The 15,541-nt window shown below is 38.3% G+C and overlaps 1 protein-coding gene across 1 annotated transcript; it reads right to left on the reverse strand.

The window, feature by feature from the left end:
• Positions 1–5,528: 5,528 nt before the first annotated feature.
• On the reverse strand, positions 5,529–7,865 carry LOC108959383 (protein PYRICULARIA ORYZAE RESISTANCE 21). Its single transcript, XM_018872977.2, has 3 exons — positions 7,724–7,865; positions 7,472–7,553; positions 5,529–6,869 (listed from the first exon to the last, which is right to left on the reverse strand). The coding sequence occupies exons 1-3, from the start codon at positions 7,733–7,735 to the stop codon at positions 5,941–5,943; spliced, it is 1,023 nt and encodes a 340-aa protein (XP_018728522.2). The 5' UTR covers positions 7,736–7,865; the 3' UTR covers positions 5,529–5,940.
• Between the last annotated feature and the right edge of the window lie 7,676 nt (positions 7,866–15,541).

The following is a 15,541-nucleotide window of genomic DNA, read 5'->3' on the forward strand; positions in this document are numbered from 1 at the left end:
GCACTGTATATCAAAGGAACGGGAATGGAAAAGAGACCATAGGATACATGGATTTGCATCACACTAGTAACTTGGATGATCGTAGATTGTTAGTGGGGTACGTGTTTATGCTAGCAAGTAGTACAGTAAGTTGGAAGGCATCTTTAAAAGACGATGTCATCTTGTTTTTGACTAAGGCAGAGTATATGACACTGACCTTTGTAGCCAAGAAGTCGATATGACTAAGAAGTTTGCTCTCAAACCTTGGACTGGAGCAAAAAAGTGTCACCACACACCGTGACAAATCAAGGTGTGATATTTTTGGCTTATAATCCGATGTATCATGAACGAACGAAGCATATTGATATTAGGTACCATTTCATCCACGATGTCATAGAGAAGGGTAAGATTGTTGTGAAGAAAATAAAAACAACAGAGAACTCGATAGACGTGATGACGAGGCATGTTCCATCAGCAAAGCTCGAGCTCTATTGGAGCTCGATTGGTGTCTATAGAGAGTAAGCACCCATTGGAGCGTTAGAAGAGCCAAACATGGAAAATGACTACCATAACTTGGCTGTAAATGTCAAGGCAAGGTGGAGAGTTGTTAAATTATATCTCGATTTTGTGTCCGTATATGATACTCAACCTGCACCTAGCATTTGCATGCCGAAATGAGAAAGCACGTCCACCGAGCATTTAATGAGAAATGGCGCATGATCGGAGCCGAAAGAATCCAGCCTTAGATGTGGGCTGCACGTTAGAAATAAAGGCCACCATCCATGTGTTGACTTTTATACACCTTCCTCACTTTTAAGAATGTAATTGTTCTGAGGAGTTTTTTTTTTTTTTTTTTTTTTTTGGTGGAAATTGTTCTGAGGAGTTGAACGTCCAATTTTTTCGACCTCATTAAATGCATGCACATGGCCACGTGCATGTGTGCCCATAGAAATTGATGGGCGCCCTTTGCTGCTTCAGAAGCCTATCTTGTAAGCACCGAGTCCCCACCGAATCCCCTCTCCTCTCTCGGCCATCATTTGTGTGCTTCTTTTTGTTTTTTGTTGGTCAATGCAGAGAGGAGGACGGCAGTAGCTATGCTCTAGGATGGTGCATGATGGTGATGTGCATATATCATCTTCAACTGCATGGAGGGGCATGATATAGAAGTAGGTGCCGCCGTTGAAATCCGTAGGAGTCTCCATTTGTCTTGTTCTCTTCCCATGCTCCTATAAAAGGAGGACATCGGAGGCCCTAGGGAAACAAGCAAGAAGTGAGAGCTCAAAGGAGAAACAAGGCATGTGCTTGAAGAGAATTGTGCGTAGAGTTGAGTCCATCAAGTTGAGTTGTTAAACACTGTAGGTATTGGATATATACTAGAGCTGGGAAACACTCAAGTGCATGAACAATTGTAATCATGTAATTTTTCGATTTATAGTAAATTATTTGATGGCTCTCTCCATAAACGTAGTTCCAACATTCGAATCGAACAACATAAATTTTGATATTCTTTTATTGTTCCTTGTTTTATTTTTCTATCGATTTCTATAACTCTCAACATAATTGCAAAAGTGACAATCCGCTTCCGCTACACCGCTGATTACAACATATATCAACAAACATTGGACGTTTGCTTATGCCTTTCCATAGCCTGGAAGGTATTGGACCCCAACTTCTTCTTGGATGGCTTCGATTGTGATGCATAGAGCACACATGGCCCATTGCCGTTGGACATTTGCTTCTATACTTAAATGCCTTTTTAGGTGAGCTAGAGATAGATTACACTTTGGAGCTGATCAAACTTTGGCGTCATGAAGAACTGCAAGACGCCTTGTCCTTCAAGTACTCCACCATAGAAGTCCTAAAGTCGAATAAGATGGTAGAAGGAGCAGTTACAACTTAAAGTACACAGCCGTAAAAGTCCTGGGGTTGAATAAGATGGTAGAAGGAGCAGTTATGACAAGAGAGAGAGAGAGGCCTTGAGCTCCAAGTACTCCGGTACAAAAGTTGCTAAAGTCCAATAAGATGGCAGAAATAGTAATTACAACATTTTATTGTATGTATAGGATAAGTACACAACAAATTCATAATCTTGTTGTGAGAGTGCGATTAAGTTTTAAAATCTTCAAAAAATACAATCAGGTCCTTCTGTTACAATTCGTCATTTGGTTAACAAAAAGTCTGATGTGATATTTTCATATTCTTTTTCTTTTAATTTCTTTTTTGAAAAAAAATCATTTTTAAATCTAATTCAAGTAAGATTCGAGGTAGAAACAATAGGTAGATCAAAACATTGGTACTTTAGTTAAAATTAGCACCACATAGGAAAGATAAAAAAAAAAAAATCCACGTTAGCATATTTTATTAACTAAATTGAAGGAATCAAATGAATAACTCGATTGCACCAATTTGATAAATTTGGGGACTTGATTGCACTTTCTGAAAGTTTTTGGACTCAACCGCATCTAGCTCATAAGTTTTAGCACTTCTTATGTACTTATATATATATATATATATATATATATATATATATATATATATATATATATATATATATGCGTGTGTTGTTTTCATTGGTGAGAACCTTTACATTCTAACCCATCTTGTCGTCCAACATGTTTGCATAGCTTGTTACCCAAAATAAAATCCCATTTGCTTCGGAAACTCATTAATGCATCTTGCAAAGTAAAACCCATCCTCAATCACAAAAGCTGAACGATTAAGGCATTTTTTTTTTTTATGGTTAGGAAGATCATTTTGTTGTGTTCTTATCATCATTATTTATTGTGAAAGTTTCACGAGCGTTCTTTATACTATAGTTAAACTCGACGAAACACCCAAATTTTTCAAAATTGCCTCTTCACCCTCTAGAGCTGGGAGGAGGATCCATTTTTTAAAAGATTTGGCCCATTCATATTAGGATTCACAAATGGAGTCCTCATTATCTCACCTCTAGGGGTTTAAGCCACTCTGATTAAAAGAATCAGGGGTAAATATTTTGATGCATATCGTGAAAAGATCAAATAAACTTTGAAACGACTCCTTACAAACATGCAAATTATGGAATGATGTTCTTAATCCAATTGCAAGTGCAACTCAGTTAGATTATTTAACTATCAAACCACACCATCAGACATCTTAAACTTTAGGATCAATTTTCAGTGGTCCCACGAAATTTTATGTGGTATGAGAATGGGAGATCCCTAATTCAAATCTTTCTATTCCCTTAATTATCTTTTCTATTTTATATTTTCACATTTTAGTCTAAAAAAAAAGGTCTAATTTACACACGAGTGGGGATGGTAGACTCTTGATTCAATCAACCCAGATCGCTAGCTATGCCTTTTTTTGACTTAGGTGGATTGCTTTGCTTTGCACTTCTTCTTTGATGTTCCTATTTCCCCAAAGGAATCGGTCCTTACCAGCTTCAACAATTTCAGGCCCGTACCTGTGTCTGGGCCTGAATTTGCCATCATGTTCTTGACTTGTCTCTTCTTTCATTTTAATGGTCCGAGCCTCAGTGATGAAACAAGAGATTAGGCCCAACCCGGCTATCCCCATCACCCTATACCTATATTTTCTAGGCAAGGTTTAACAAATCATGTAACTTAGTGATTAATTGAAATGTTGCACATAATTAGGAGTGTTTTTGACCCTAGAATGACAAACTGACATGGCGTACTAGGCTTTGCAAACTCATTGAATGAACAATCATGTGTACTTCGATCGATATATTGTTAATTAATCAAGTGTATAGAATTGCTGTTTGTACATAAGTTGAAAAAGAGGTCGTTTATTTCAGATGGATAAAACTAATTATGAAGCCTAGGTGGGCCGATGCAGCTGCATTGTCATGCCAAAGACCAAACTTGTCAGCCTAGCTAAGAGCCTAGGCCCACCACATGGTCCACTTTCTTGATTTTCAACTTAGAAAATCATAGAAATAGGACATTCAACCTGGAAAAATTCATAAAAGCCAAAATAACCATATACAAATCTAAAAATAGATTAATGACTTTTATTGATGGAATAGACATTAATGTATGATTCAATGCTATCATTTTTTTTTTTTTTGGTCGGTAATGCTATTAGTTTAAAAGAGTATTTCCGATATGTAAAAAGTTAAGTTGATAAGATATAACTAATTTTTGTGTTCAACGGATATTATATATTGGATTTGGGATTATGAGTTTATGATATTACATAGTAAACTTGCAAAGTGGGTGATTGAAATATTTAATACAAACTAAGCAGTAGTTGCACACACCATTCCTCTTATCATGTTTTTGAGGCTCCTCAATTAATGTTAAGTAGGACAAGAATAATGATAGCAAGAAACTTTTGGTAATTGAATTTTCGATATGTGTTGAATATGACTACGTACGTTTTGTTGGATTTTAGATACTCTAATAAGTTGGTTTAAATATGAGGTCGCGTCTTTCAAGTAGAGAAAATAATTATCGTATCATTATTTTTAATTCTACAGGATTCGAGATGTGATATCTGTAAGTCTATTCTTATTTGTTATCAATCATTTCAAAAGAAAGGGAAATGTAGCCTTCCCCCCTATAAACAAGCCAAGGATTAGCAGTTCTCCTAGGTCCCCACTGTCTTTCTTTTCGACTCGGTATGATTCATAAAGTGGCACGTGGATGGCCTCGTCTTGTTCAGCAGAAAGACAAGACTTTAGGAGAAACTAGAGTCGTGGAGAATTTAAGCTCTGGTGAATAACGTGGCAAGTTGAGAATAGAAAGAAACCAATTAGAGAGTGATGGGGCAACGTTGTCAAGTAATATGACATGCACCATGAGGCCTTATCAACTCTATCATTATTGTTTCCTAATGGAAGGACATGGGAAGACGAGGGACCACTACTACCATAAAACATTTTTATCTGGCCATGTTTTCATAAATATAGCGAAAATGCAAATGTCAAAACTGAAATTTGAATGACACTAAACAATTTTTCTTTGTACATGAGCAGACTAGCTTTTCACAAAATCAAATCCATACTAAACTTTCTTGAAAACACCATGGAGAATTTTTCAAAGAACCTGTCTAATTAGTCCTAAGCTTATTTAATTGAATGCTAATCCAACCTTTTTTTTTTTAATTTTACCAAATTTACTCTAAACCTTTGTACAAAATTTCAATATAGTCCTTTCGACCAAATTTCACCGGGAATGCTTAACGTGGCGATGCGTTACGTAGGATGACTAGCAATGATTGTACCATAACATCAGCAATTTCAAGGGAAAATTAGCTAAAATGACTACTTTAAAATTTCCCGCAAAAATTTATTACTAACTTAGCAAAAATTGAAAATTTAGGATTAAATTGTCATCTATACAATAGATTTAGGATTTGATTGGATAATTATTTCAAAAAAATTATATTTAGTATACTTCTTCTTTTATATTTCAGAGCTCATTCTAATTGTTGATATTTTGTAATCTGTCTCTATCTCCATCTTATTTATGTCTAATGAATGGTTCCTATGGATCCCAAAGTATGAAAAGAAATGGAAAAGAAAACTCTGAGAGTATGGAATATCATCTAAATAAACTATATCGGCCATGATACACCCGTAATCATATATTGCAAGTATCAAATCAACAAATACATCAAAGGCCACCGTAGGTGATAGGTAATACAAAGGGTAATAGGTTCGAACCTATAGTAAGCATAATACAGCATATCAACCCTCTTGCCCACACATAATCAAGATGCAACAACAACATATATCTAATGGAATATAGTATATATCGTGCTCCCCTCAATGCCTCAATAAATCTTAACTGTTGCAAAAATCTCATTTTCGTAACTCAATAATTGGTGTTTATTGAGGCAATAAAGGGAGTATCGTGCGACGTAGAAGGTCCTTGTCGTGATCTGACAAATCTCATAAAAACACTTAGTCTTGAAACTGAAAACCTCATTTCCACAAATACTTTAAAACTCTCCTCACATAAGCGCGCAGGAAGTTTCACAGTCGTAGCCAGCATTGGTGCATACCGGCGGCCTTCCGTAGTCACAACCATGCAGGCATGATGAAGAGGCGTTTCCATAGCTGCAGCGATCGCAACACCATGGGTAAATTGGTCTCCGGCATCTGCACTCGTGGGCCGGCCTCCCACAACCATCACGGCACGTCGGTGGCCTCCAGCAACTGCACTCGTGGGCCAGCCTTCCGCATCCATCAGGGCACATCGGTGGCCTCCAGCATCTGCACTCTTCGGCCGGCCTTCCGCATCCATCAGGGCACATCGGTGGCCTCTTGCATATCGGTGGCCTCTTGCATCTGCACTCGTCGTCCGGTCTCCCGCATCCATCAGGGCATTTCGGTGGCCTCTTGCATCTGCACTCGTGGGCTGGCCTCCCGCATCCATCAGCGCACATCGGTGGCCCTCCACAGTGACAGTATATCGGTGGCCTCTTGCATCTGCACTTGTCGGTCGGTCTCCCGCATCCATCAGGGCACATCGGTGGCCTCTTGCATCTGCACTCGTGGGCTGGCTTCCCGCATCCATCACCGCACATTGGTGGCCCTCCACCGTGACAGTTGCATTGACAGAACCAACCACAACCCCGATTATGACACGTGGGACAAACATACACCTTCCCCATCCAATACACAAGCGGGTGACCTGGCACCGGTGGAGGTTTGGGTTCTGGTTTGGGTTCTGGTTTGGGTTCGGGTTTGGGTTCTGGTTTGGGTTCTGGTTTGGGTTTGGGTTTGGGTTCGGGTTTGGGTTTGGGGGGTATAATGTTGATGCAGAGAATGATCTTTCCTCCCTTGCAAAGTATCTTTTGCTTGACCTTCTCAGGATCGCAACCCACCACTTTGATCTTCACTGTGTTCTGTTTCTCGTCGAAGGTTGGATCTTTTACATCTGCGTTCACAAAGTTTTATTAGCTCCAAATATTAGAACACTCGGTGCTATTCATCATAAATTGTAGTAGGTAAAGATGCGCTATACAATAAGGGGTGAGATTCCCAATTCAATCTAATGGAACCAGTCATTATTTTTTTTTTTCGTGGTTCCATCGTAACATCTTATTATCCAAAGCATGACGAAAAACAAATTAAGAGCTCAAAACAAGTCTTATGCTTCAATCCAAATATCTTATTGTTCAATTATAAGCTCTTAAGTCCTCGAAAGCAATAAATTGAACCCACTAATTTTTTTGAAAAAAATAAAAATAATAAAAAAAGTAATTTAGTCGGTCCAATGAACCGGTTCCACTTTTAAGAATCGGAAACTAAACCGACACTCCTAGGAACCAAATCAAACTGGCTAGTTCGGTTCCCAATTCGAGCTGTTCCTTGTTCGAGAGTCCATTTTGCACATCCCTATAGTACACAATAGAACTGACGCAAATACTATGGAAAGAGGAAAGGGAAGAAAAAGAATTGATGCATACCTCTATTATTCACTGACACGATAAGAGAAGTACGTAGATTAATTAAATGAGGTAAAGGCGAAGGACTCACGAGGGATCTCACACAGGATTTTCGTGATCTTCTTGTAACAGCGACAACACTGAAGATCCACTTTGATCACCATCTCCGTGACCTGTAACATTTAAAGTAAGCATAACAAAACTAGCTACAACATTGGGAAAGTATGGTCAGGAAGCTAAATTCGAAAATTTAGATGAGAAGAACAGGAAGAGAATCGAATAGAAGAAATCAAGAAGATCCATGAGATAGAGAGGCAAGCTGAAATGAATGCGGATTTTGCACCTGCTCTGCCATGTTTCTTGAGCGAATGAGATGAACTGCCTCCTGAACAAGTTCGCCTCCTTTAAATAGCGAAACGTGAAGGTTCCTACGTTGGTTCTGGTGTCATTTTCGCGTTGAATGTTAGGAAGAGCATGCATTGAACTCATGACGTGCACAGTATTACATCACAAGGTCACCTGCATTATTGGGCTTTCACTTGTTTTACCTTCCATCATCAATAGAATTACACTCAATCCTAGTCCGCACTGCAACAGAGGCGACTGCGAGAATTTCATGGGTGACTGTGTTGGGTTGAACCCTATCGTTTACACGTTTCGGTTGTTCGCTCAGTACATGCAACGGAAGTGGTATCGATTGCCTATCGAGTACGTTGCAAAATATTCGCTCGGACAGTAATAAACAAAACAAGAAGGTAACTCACATATTGGATTCACTGGTTCAATCAGTGTGACTTACTTAATGGGAAAAGAAATGCGGGTTTCAACTATAGATTAAACGATACAACGGACGTTAGACTCATACTTGAGTCATTCAAATAGGCTCAGTGTTTTTTAGCCTTCAACCACACCCAATAATTCACACGGTGTTTAATTTACATCTCTTTTCACAAAGGAGTTTACAAATCTAATCATAGGATTTATTAACTTCAAACACGACATCGTTCTTTCATGGATGCACTTCACGATCAGCACTTGAACTCCTGATAATTCTCCATGAATTCCATTTGAAGCCACAAAGCAGGAGATCACATTCTGATCATCAACGGCATTGAAGAAATACCACCTCCTTGGAGAATATTTATATGTAATCAGATCCACATTTACTCAAAAATTTTAAATCAATGAATTATATGCCAACTAAGTATCTTAATTACTCGACACCTTATCATTTTTCCGATATAGGACTTTCTAACAAATTTATACATGCATCTTACTAAAAGGATCAGTGTAGAAAATATTATTTAGGGACAATGCATGGAACTTATGAGAAATTTAACAATGCAAATCAGGCCTCATCTTCCTACCAAACCCCCACAACCCTCGGGAAGAAGAAGGTATGAAATCTAAAATCTCTATCCAAAATTAGACTATTTATTTGAAGTGTGTTAGGAGTGATTGGTTCTAAATTGAGTAAATTCCCACCCTAAAATCGGATCAAGTATTGTTGGTTCATAGTTTGAAATTAGGAATCTGTCCACCCAGTCTTGGAACAAGACTAGACCAAACCAATTGGCCTCCAGTCCCAAAACCGGTTATTTTTTCTTCTTCTTTTTTGTTTGGTTTCTTCTATTTCCTAAAAGAAGGACTTCCTACTATTAAAAGAAAAAGAATTACTAACTACAGTTTGCTTCAGAATTTAAAAAAAGAAAAAAAAAATCATGGCTAGTCCGTTTATCCGATACTATTGGTCCGGTTATTTTCGTGGAAAGTAGCTTTTCAAACAAAAATAATAATATGAAACCAAAGTATATCAGGAAATGAAAGGATAGTGGAACCACCAAAAAAAAAAAAAAAAAAAAAAAAAAAAAGGACAATTCTCCAATCGATGATAGACCAAACTGCTCGTACACAATTCGGTTGGCAATGGGGATAAGGATGACGTTGGTCATTGGAATAATTCTATTTTGTTTCTCTCCATGCCATTCGCAGCATTTTACTATCACGCTGATTTTTCCATGATTAGATAGACAGCTCTACCGACCAAAAAGGAAAAAAAAAAATAGACAGCTCTAAGATTGGGGACCGCAAATATAATAGTGGATTCCATCAGTGTAAAGAGCACAAGCAATTGATTAGAAAGAAGAAAGAAGCTTCCCTTATCAAGCCATTATCACGTGGTTAAAGAGTCGCCATCTGCAGTACGAGGTCACATGGACTCCATTTATGATGTGTACGGACGCAGATTATCGCTAATTTGGTTAAATGTGGCTTGTAATTTAGGTGGGACTAAAGTTGAGAACTTGAGAATATCGACATGTTATCAATTAATCGCAAACTGTACATGTTCTAGGATTTGTAAACAATCTGTTCAAGGAGCTTGGGTTAAATCCAAAAAACTGAATCCTCAAAGATTGTTATATGACTGACCAGAAGACCCTAAAGCTTGTGTTTTCCCCCAATTCCCATACGCATCATCATCAGATACATTATCAGTGCAAGTCTCTTTCGCTCACGAGAACCTGATAACACGGAGGCGGACAAACGGCGAATTGGACGCAACTTCGACAAGAGGTCCTGCGCTCGTCACTCAACAGGTAGCCACAGAAGACTTCATGACCTTCTGCTCGAGTGTGCACTTCATGGTGGCCCGCCGCCGACGAAGAGCAGTATGATGCGAGGACAGAAGCCCCTTTGGTTCATGACTCTTGTGGGCAAGCCGCCCCCAACGTGAGTTCTCGAGCTTCTCTAGAGGAACAGGGCACAAAATACCCATGTCAGAATGTTTACCTAAAGAAAAGGTAAAAATTACCAAAAATTCCTAAACCTATTATACTTTTGTTGATTCAATTAGAAGTCATTGATTCGGCTGTCTAATGTGATGCAACAGGCGTTGATGTAGACAATTTAAAATTTTCTGAATTTTTTTGAAATTTTTACAACTTTTTTTTTTTTTTTGTTTTCCTTTAGTTTATTTCATTGTGTTTTGTTTTTTTTTTTCTTTCTTTCTTTTTCCTTTTTCTTCAACCGCTTGGGCAATTGACCACAGACAAAGGCCAGAGAGGCTCACCCTTGCCAGATTTAGAGAGGATTGACCTCGCTGGGCTCACCCTCATACGGACTAGCAATCAACGAAGGAAGAAAGGAAAAAAAGGAAACAAAACAAAAAATTATGAATAATTGAAAATTTTTAACTTCAAAATTTATTTTCATTAGTACTGGCCATGTTACATAGGATGGCAGGTATCCACATTAGCGATTTTTGTCAAAATTAGCCGAATGGATATTGTCAAGAGGTTTAGAATTAAATTAGTCAAATTGAAAGATTTTAGACTAAATTGGCATACAATGCATTAGGTTTAGGATCTTTTTTTTATAATTATTTCAAAAAAAAAGTTATTCAAAAGAAATGAACTCAAATAGATAATATGGGAAATTAGCCACACCCATCATGTACCAAGAAAAATAAAACTTTGTTTCCTTTGTTTGGTACCTTGTCTATTTTCTCTTTCTTTCGTTCATGGCTCTTGTATTATGTTGGATTTCAATTCCCATACCTAATATGTGGTTTTCTTGCTTGGCCGCTTCAGTGTCGAAGTTGATTCTCTCGAGAATAGAGAGTCCAAAGTCAAGGATGAAATAGGGGCAACTTTGTTTTTTATCGACACCAAAAGATTTCACTAAATGTCGCCAAGTGTCAAACCGCTTTAGATAAAGAAAAGTACTGATTTTTTTCTCTCCCGATAATTTGTTGGTAACTTATTGCTTTTATGAAATTTAGTTTTTTTTTTTTTTTTTTTGCAATATGAGACTGACTTGTGATCAATTACAATTGAAGATTGTGGAATTAATTGTTTTTGGCCATAAGATCATAAAAGTAATTTATCATGTTCTTGATACCATGTAGTATTCTCAGGTGCAAATCTTTCTCTAAGGCCAGAAAAAGAAGACATTCTTCAATTTATTTGTATTATGTCTAGCTAGATCGAGTGAAATTCGTGGACATAATGAGTAAACTAAAATAATTTGAAATCCTCATGATTATGAAAATGTTTCAGATGGGTTTAACATCAACAGAAAATTTTCTCTCTTCTTTTGTTCTTTTCTGCTCTATACTTGAAAATTATGACATATAATATTCTTTGGACTTGTAGGTTTTTTTGTTTTTCCACAAATATAAACGGAAGTGCTTCTGCTGAATACATAAACTTGGTGCATCATATTTTTCTAGCGTCATAAATGTTATTATTAAGATAATGTAACATTTTTACAGATATATGTCTCTGCCAATTTCCTTATATTGACTAACATGGCAATTTGCTTTGAGATATCAACCAGCATTATAGGGAAAATTTATTGGTGGACGTAATTGATCAATATTTATGGCAATTCGCCGTGCCATGAACACTTGTTTATTTCTCTTCCAATTTCCTGAAATTGGCGGACGTAATTGATCAATACATTCGGTGCCATGCAAACTTCTATAGATGGCAACTACAATCATGAACTATCTTTTTAATTGTTGTCCAATCATGCATATGATATGACTTGAATTTTTCCCACAATAATATTTGGGAGAATTCTTCTCAATGAATTTGTCACAATGATTAAATTCAATCTTGTTAGTAAGGGGCGATCGAATTTTCATAACGATTGGTCCATAATTTTTAAAGCAGGTGTATATCTTTTTTGGTAATGGAGAAACAAGTCACTTTTTTCAAAATAACTTAGTTTTCCTTTCAAATTCGAAACAAGTAATTCAGTCATACACAAAGGAATCATTAAAGCTTCGTCTATTAATAGCTCAACGTTACGTGGATCATGCACTTCTCTGATTTTGGTCAAATGGGATACTCCACATACCAATTAAAATGAATATTAATGAGGCATCTAAAGACAGACCATAGCTTGTTGGTGTTGACACCTAAATTTTGGCTAAGTATTTACGATTAAATTATACAGAAAATTAGGAATCAATTTAACCCTAACAAAAATGATTTTCACTTTACCTAGGTATGGGTATTATTTGCATCTACTAAGTTTTGTTTTTTTATTTTTCTTACCCTATTTTCGGCCCAGCCCCCATTCTTCTTTTTCTACCCCCACGCTGGCCTAGGGCCAAGCCTTTTTTCCTTAGCCCGGCCCGGCCTCTCTCTACCCCTCCTTCCTCCTCCTTTCCTTTTCCCTGCAACCCACGCGCATAATGACAGGTGTGGGCCGGGTCGTGAACCGGGTCGGGCGTGGGCTTTCTTTTATTTATTTTTTTGTTGTTGTCAGGCCAGATTGGGCTCAATGTGCCGAGCCCAGCCTGATTGAGGTCCCGGGCCTGGAGACTGGGGTCCACAGATCCGGGTTGGCTTCGGTTCAGGTTGGATACGAAGACCCAACCCGGATCCATTTTATAATATAATGGTATACTAATGTTATCTTAATAGTATAATATAATATTATTTTTAATAGTAAAAAATAAAAAATTAGAAAAATCCCAAAATATTTTATATTGTCCAAAAAATCAAAAAAGCCGAAAAATGGTTTTCATTATCCACAAATGCATGGAAAATTCTTGAAAATCCAAAAACCCTAAGGTTTAAATAATATTAGGTATCGGAAGGCATTAATTAATTAATTAATTAATTAATTAATTAATAGTCCTCGATTTCTTATGCATGAGTAAAATATTTTTTTCTAGTATTTTATATTGATTTTTAATTGACCCACTAAAAATCAATCAGTGGCGACTCTTAGTTAAAGTTGATTTACAGTTAAAAACTCAAACTATAAGTCGTAAATTGATAGCCTTGAAAGGGCTCGGGCTAAGCCTAACACTTAGCGATCCATTAGCCTCTGAACACGCCCGCATTGAAGGAGCATTGAAAGGAAAAGGGAGGTCACGACAATTAGCACAAGGAATTTATTTAGAAACAAATTGAGTGACTAATTTGGTGGTTTTGCTGCATTCTTATAAAATGTTCTTCGACATGAGCGGAACTTTGAGCTTTATAGTTGGGATTCAACTTTGCAAAACAACTTGATTAATAAGATCATTATTGAGATTGACTCCAAAGTCATCATTGATTTTGTTAGTTCAGAGTTTATAATTGAGAAATGGCGCGTGATCGGAGCCAAAAGAATCCAGCCTTAGATATTGGAGGCCACCATCCATGTGTTGACTTTTATGCACCATTCTCGGTTTTCAGCGAGTAATTGTTCTGAGGTGTTGAACGTACGATTTTTTCAACCTCATTAAATACATGCACAAGGCCATGTGCATGCATGCCCATGGAAATTGGTGGGCACCCTTTACTGCTTCGAAAGCCTATCTTCTAAGCGCTGAATCCCTTCTCCTCTCTTAATCGTCTTTTGTGTGCTTCTTTTTGTCTTTTGTTGATAGATGAAGAGAGAGGGACGGCAGCAGCTATGCTCGTGCATGATGGTCATGTGCACATATCATTGGGAGAAGTATAGTATTAGTGCCATAAATTATGTACGGCACTCACTTTTGTACCAAAAGTTTCCGTCGGATCACTTAAGTACCAAATCGGAAAAAAAAAACAATCACTTTGGTGCCACCAACAAGAGATTCCGGCCAAAATGATTACATGGCTTTTTGAAAAAAAAAAATCGACAAGGCCTTTAAACAACGTCGTTTACCGTCCACCTTAAGAAAACGACGTCGTGTTTTGCCATCCTAAGTGAATGGCCTCGAGAAAAAGACGTTGCACAACTCATTTGGGTTTTTATTTTATTTTATTTGGGGATTGAAATTAGGGTTTTTTTGTTCGATCCTCGCCCAACGCCGACTGCCGTCGCTCAGCTACCATCGCTCGGCCTTCGTCACTCGACCGCCGTCGCTCGGCCAAAGTCGGTCAGCCACCGTCGCTTGGCCTCCGTCGCTCGGCCTTCATCGTAGTAGCACCATGTCCCAATCTCGGTAACATTTCACCAACTTCAATGTCCTCAAATTCTTCGAGCCGAGACCGCGTCCAGCAACTCGAGTGGGCATGGAGGGTGAGCCTCTGGTAGCTCTGGCCTTCGATCACGAGCTAGTGGTGGCACACAAGGGAGCATCGGCCCAGGTCGCCGGAGCCTAGGTATTGGAATACGCAAGCCAAACATTCGTCGAGGAGATCAGAGATGGAGAGGGAGAGATTGAGGGCGGCGCACTTGTCAGCGACCTCCCAGAGCACCAGCCAGATCATGGCCTTCAACTTGGCCGCCGAGTGGCCGTTGTCGAGGTCAGGGTCGGGGTTGGGGTCGGAGCCACGGCCATTGAGCACGGGGGCTGTCGAGGATAGCAATTGGAGGAGACACACCAAACGGCGTTATTTTGTTATTTAAATGCTGACTGTACTCTCCGGCGAGCCACATCAACTTCAAAAATTAATAATAAAAAAAGTGTTACGTCGGATTTCCGGCCAACCAGATCGAAGTTGGCACTAAAATAATCATTTTTCAAACTTTTTGTCACTTAAGTGATCCAATAGAAACTTTTAACACAAAAGTGAGCGTCGTACACAACTTATGGTACTGATAGTGTACGTATCCCCCTATCATCTTCAACTACATGGAGGGGCATGATATAGAAATAGGTGCCGCCGTTGAAATCCATAAGAGTCCCCATCTATCTTGTTCTCTTCCCATGCTCCTATAGAAGGAGGACATCAGAGGCCGTAGGGAAACAAACAAGAAGTGATAGCTCAGGAGAGAAAGAGAGGCATGTGCTCGGAGAGAATTGTGCATAGATCAAGTCCGTCGAGTTGAGTTTTTAAACACTATGGGTATTGGCTATATATTAGGACTGGAAAACACTTGAGCGTGTGAGCAATTATAATCTTGTAATTCTCCCATTTATAATGGATAATTTGCTGGCTCTTCCTAAGGACATAGATTTCGACATTCGGACTAAATCATGTAAATTTCCGGTGTTCTTTTATTGCTCCTTGTTTTATTTTTCTGTCGATTTCTATAGCTCCCGACATAATTGCAAAATATCTACTTTCGTTGTGTCGCCGATTACAACATATATCAACAAAGGAGATTTGCCTATGGTTTTCCCATAGCCTGGAAGGTATTGGACCCCAACTTCTTCTTAGATGGCTTAGATGTGATGCATAGAGCACACAAGGCCCATTGCCGTTGCACATTTGCTTCCATATTTAAA

The sequence above is a fragment of the Eucalyptus grandis genome, chromosome 11, assembly GCF_016545825.1.
Source record: "Eucalyptus grandis isolate ANBG69807.140 chromosome 11, ASM1654582v1, whole genome shotgun sequence".
NCBI classification, from domain to species: domain Eukaryota; kingdom Viridiplantae; phylum Streptophyta; class Magnoliopsida; order Myrtales; family Myrtaceae; genus Eucalyptus; species Eucalyptus grandis.